This window comes from Streptopelia decaocto, assembly GCF_964273445.1.
Source record: "Streptopelia decaocto genome assembly, chromosome: 21".
Classification (NCBI taxonomy): Eukaryota; Metazoa; Chordata; class Aves; order Columbiformes; family Columbidae; genus Streptopelia; species Streptopelia decaocto.
In genome coordinates this window covers 6220400-6225631 of record NC_138676.1, presented here as the reverse complement: position 1 = coordinate 6225631, position 5232 = coordinate 6220400, and the positions used below count along the sequence as shown (strand labels likewise).

At 54.2% G+C, this 5232-nt stretch overlaps 1 protein-coding gene across 1 annotated transcript; it reads right to left on the bottom strand.

Annotated features, from left to right (window-relative positions):
* Positions 1 to 961: 961 nt before the first annotated feature.
* Positions 962 to 1894, bottom strand: LOC309448662 (olfactory receptor 14J1-like; the record flags this gene model as incomplete). The annotated part of the gene is made up of 1 exon (XM_082070392.1): positions 962 to 1894. One exon carries the CDS (start codon positions 1892 to 1894, stop codon positions 962 to 964), a length of 933 nt encoding a protein of 310 aa, XP_081926518.1.
* Positions 1895 to 5232: the final 3338 nt, after the last annotated feature.

The following is a 5232-nucleotide window of genomic DNA, read 5'->3' as shown; positions in this document are numbered from 1 at the left end:
CTCTGGTGTTTAATCTGTGGGTCACTTTCTTGGGCATGTTCTCTGTAAGAAGACTTAAACCTTCAGTGACAGCCTTGAGGACATCACCTTTCTATCTGGAAAGGCTGTTCTGAGTCCAGCTCTGTCACAGCAGTGCCCATTGCCTGACCCTGCCTGGAAATGAAGGTTGTGAGGGATTAGAGCATGATGATTGGGGCAGATTTGATGGGGTGTCCAGTGCACAGGGGCACAGCCCAACCCCTGCTCTGCTGGTCCTGCAGGTCTCTGGCGGGAGTCCTGGCTGTGAGAGGACACTGCTGTGTGCCAGCCCTACACACACACAATATTCAACTGTACACTGTTGTTTGCATCTCTGGCCACTTTTGTGGGAATGTTCTTGAGAGAAACTTTGTAAGAAGACATAAACCATCATGCACTGCCCTGAGGAGACCACCTTTCTGTCTGGAAAGGCTGTTGTGAGGCCAGCTCTGTCACAGCAGTGCCCATTGCCTGTCCCTGCCTGCGCCCACAGGACTGACACACAGCAGGATGATGACCAAGCTGCCAGAGCACTCAGGCCTTGTACCAACACCAGGGATGAGAAGGAGAGTGTGGGAGTGGAACCAGAACAGCTCTGGAAGAACAAGCGCTGCTGCTCCCTGGCAGGGCTGCCAGGCTGGACTTCATTCCCCTCCTCTCATGAACACAGGAACCATCCCTGGAGCTCTAAAAATGTGCTTGCAGGAAGGATATAGTGATAAACAAGTCACTAAAGAGACTTTTATTTTGTTTAGAGACAAGGAGAGCACGGCTCCGCCTTTACACAGCCAACAGTTATAAAAGAAAAGCCAACAGTGAATTATAAATGGGATGACAATATCATCACAATAATAAAACAACAAATAACAACAACAAATCCAGATGACAGGCTGGACCTGTACTTAGCTACATTAAAACGCCTATGTAGAAGCAGATGGGTGGTTTATTGCTTCACAAAACAATAAGATATGAGTTTGCACAGGGCATCCTTGAGTTCCTGGTTCCTCATGCTGTAGATGAGGGGGTTCACTGCTGGAGGCACCACCGAGTACAGAGCAGACACCACCAGGTCCAGGGATGGGGAAGAGATGGAGGGGGGCTTCAGGTGGGCAAACATGCCAGTGCTGAGGAACAGGGAGACCACGGCCAGGTGAGGGAGGCAGGTGGAAAAGGTTTTGTGCCGTCCCTGCTCAGAGGGGATCCTCAGCACGGCCCTCAAGATCTGCACATAGGACACCACAATGAACACAAAACACACAAATGCTAAACAGGCACTGACTACAAGAAGCCCAAGTTCCTTGAGATAGGAGTGTGAGCAGGAGAGCTTGAGGATCTGGGGGATTTCACAGAAGAACTGGCCCAGGGCATTGCCCTTGCACAGGGGCAGTGAAAATGTATTGGCCGTGTGCAGCAAAGAATAGAGAAACCCAGTGGCCCAGGCAGCTGCTGCCATGTGGACACAAGCTCTGCTGCCCAGGAGGGTCCCGTAGTGCAGGGGTTTGCAGATGGCAACGTAGCGGTCGTAGGACATGACGGTGAGGAGACAATACTCTGCTGTGAGCAAGAAGAGAAACAAAAAGAGCTGTGTCGCACATCCCAAGTATGAGATGGCCCTGGAATCCCAGAGGGAATTGGCCATGGACTTGGGGAGAATGGTGGAGATGGTGCCCATGTCAAGGAGGGCGAGGTTGAGCAGGAAGAAGTACATGGGGGTGTGGAGGTGCTGGTCCCAGGCTATGGTGGTGATGATGAGGCCGTTGCCCAGGAGGGCAGCCAGGTAGATGCCCAGGAAGAGCCAGAAGTGCAAGAGCTGCAGCTCCCGTGTGTCTGTGAACGGCAGGAGGAGGAACTGGGTGATGGAGCTGCTGTTGGACATTGGCTGCCTGTGGGCATGAGGACCTGTGCAAGGAGGAAAAGGCTTAGACTGAGACTTCTCTGGGAAATACCAAAGCCATTTCCCACAGACCCTCTGACCCCGTCACAAAAAGAGACACTTTTCTTTTTCCAGGAGTACGTCCTGGCTGGAGCCCTCGTCGGTGCTTGATGAGTGTGCAATGAAGAGCAAGGTCTCTGCCCAAGGGCTCCTGAGGAGTCAGCCTGACCCTGTGTGATCGGGTGGGCAGGGGCCAGTCCTGGGGTTCAGCTTTGTCAGCTGGAACCGCCCCTGGTGCAGAAGGGACTGTCAGCATCTGTACCCCCAGGCCTGAGAAACTGAGTTGGAGAGGTTTGGTGTTTCTACAGCTCCTTCTCCCCTCCCACCCTGGGGAGTGTTGTTGGGTGTCAGAAACCTGCAGCATTTCTGCTGCACTCAGGGAGAACAGAGCGAGTCCTGCGAGACCAGAGGGTGCCTGTGGGTCAGTGCAGAGTGAGGGCAGCTGCTCTGTCCCTCTGTCCTGCTCCAGCTGCCCTGGGCTGGCATCTTTCTGAGATGGGGGCTGATCACACTCCCATGTTACCCTGAAAAGCCACCAGGCACTGCTGAGAGCAGAGGGATCCACCTCAGACCATGACAGGTCTCACCCTTTCCTAAGCTCTCAGCAGCCAACGTTTAGCCCAGGACACACAGCTCATTCCCCAGCCCCACAGACTGCATTGCCCACAGCCCACAGGTCAGAGCAAAGCTGGGACACGTGTGCCCATGGACACACCTGCAGGAAAGGACCCACAATTCAGGCTGTGACTCTGCAGCTGAAACTGCCATCCCCAGAGAGCCTTACAGCAAGAACAAGATCCCAACAGCAGTGACCCAGAGCAGGGGAGCAAGAAGGACAGTGCGGTGAGGGTGGGTGTGAGAGAGGCCAGGGCAGAGGCAGCCGGGCACTCAGACAGCGTCACCCTTCCCCAGCTGTGCAGCCACCTCCCAGACACCAACACTGCTGGGCAGCTGCTCTCAGCCCCTGTGCTCTGCAGAGGAACTGGAGCTCTGGCTGCACAGGAGCTGCTTCATGCCTTGGAGCCCCCGGCCCTGAGGGCAGAGGCTTTGCTGGGTGGGACAGGGGCCAGGGGGCTGCTCACAGGAGGGATCTGCACTGCAGGGGGTCACAGGGACTTTTCTCTGTTCTCCCTCCCATAACAATTCCAGGTTCACTTTCCTCTCATTTCTGATCATTTCCCTGCTGCCTGGAGATTCTCTCCTTGGGAGGTGTTTCCCTGTCCATGTCTCTTCGCTGTCAGTGCTCACAGACCATCCCACCCTCTTTGCCCTCCCCCTGGCCCTACAGATCCTGCCTGTTCACAGGGCACTGCCTGGGGGCATCTTCCTGTCTGCAGGCTGGAAAACAGGACAGGTCAGACTAAGGCTGACGGGTCCAGCCAGGGTGATGCAGGTGCTGTGCACAGGCAGAGGGGTGGGGAAGGGATGTCATGAGCCTTCTGGCAAATGTACTGATCACTCACAGTTACATTTCAGGAGTCTCAGTGACTTGTTTCAGCATGAGAGCTCATTTTCATTTTATCCTTTCCTGCACCCCCCACCCCTTGGGAGAGGAAACTGAAAAGACAGGCTCAGGAAAGCTCCTGATCTGTCTGGTAATCCTTGCATTGATCTTCTGCTTGAGGCATCCACTTAGAAAAATTCTGGGGGTGATCTGGAGCTGTGAGCAGCCCTGACCCACACAGCAGCCTCTCCACAGCAGAAGCACCTTTGCTGCCCTTATGGGGGATGCTCCTTCCCCCCACAGCTTGTCCCCACAGCACCGTGGGGATCTCCCCCAGACAGGGACCCTGCTCTGCAGGACAGCCCTGGGCACCCCTGGGTGCTCCCCCTGCAATCACCCTCAGCAGAAGTTGTCATCATTCCCTGTCCCTCTGACAGTGCAGCAGGGAAGCCCTGCTCTGGAGTGTGTTCCTCTTCTCTACAACAGAGATACTGTGAGAGAAACCTGACAGATCCTGTAAATCATGGAATGTACCAGCTTAGGGTCTCCGTCCAGGAAATGCAGCTGCATTGCCCTACAGCCAGAGACTTACCGTGTTAGAACTGTGATTTGTCTCATTGAATCCTCAGCAACCAACCACCCCACATTGCCTTTAACCTCTCTGTGCCTGGCTCCTGTGTCCTCGGTGCTGCGGGCAGAGCCCCCAGCCCTGCTGCGTGCGCAGAGAAGCTGCTCCTGGGCACAGCTGTCTCTCTGCAGCACTGCCGCTGCCATGAGCTCCCTGTGTCCCAGGAGCCCAGCCCAGCTCAGCAGCACAGGAGCAGCCCATGATGTCCCTTTCTCTGTCCCCTCTGGGCTCCCTCCAGGTGTCCCTGGGGCTCCAATGGCACAGCTTCGAAGTTGAAGTAATCAGTGATGTTGATTCTCTCTCCTCTTCAGAGACACTTCTTTCCAGCATTGTATTTTTTTTTTAAAAAAAATGAATCAGTATGAGAATCATCTTCTCTTGTCCCATCATTAGACAGGACACCAGGAATGTTACAGCAAATTATCTAATTTCTGCAAACTGGGGAAGGAATATCTTCAGTTGGAGGCATTTAGGCATTTTGTTCTGGTTTTATACTCCTAGGTCTAGAGAGACATTCATCAATATTTGGCCATGTCATGTCTGTGCTCTGATTCAAAGCCTTTGCACACATGGGCTCTTGGACACTTGGTACCAGGTTTCTTGTGCCGGTCAGAGCTGGGCTGGTGCCACAGCTGGGGTGGCTCAGCCCAGATGTGAGGCAATGTCCTCAGCCAGGGACCTGACTGGGGGAGCTGGAGCTGTCAGTGCTGCAGACAGAGCTGTGACACGGATGGAATGAACTGCCAGGCAGGGTGGCAGGAGTAGAGTTCATCTGGTCTGCAAGGACAGCAGCCTCCAAGCACAGCAACAGTCCACATCAGAACCCAGTCTGGACCTGTAAGGCAATACAAGGGACCCATAATGAGCTGTTACTACTGCAGGAACACTTAAAGGCGAAACAAAGACACTTTGTGGACACTGATGAATATAATAAGAGGTGAGAATCCCTGTGTCCTCTTGTCCTCCCTCTTCACCAGCAAGATCTCCCAGGCCTCTTTGACTGGAGTCAGAACATCCATGGGCATCAAGTCAGGGGTCACTGGAACTAACACAATCCTTTCCAGTCTATGGGACAGCATGGGCAGCATCCCAGGAGCTGGGACAGCAGGACCATGTCACAGTGAGGCCACTCTCCACCATCTTGGAAAGCTCATGGAGACTGGGGGGACTCCCTGACCACTGGCAGCTCTCACACAGTGTGTGCACTTT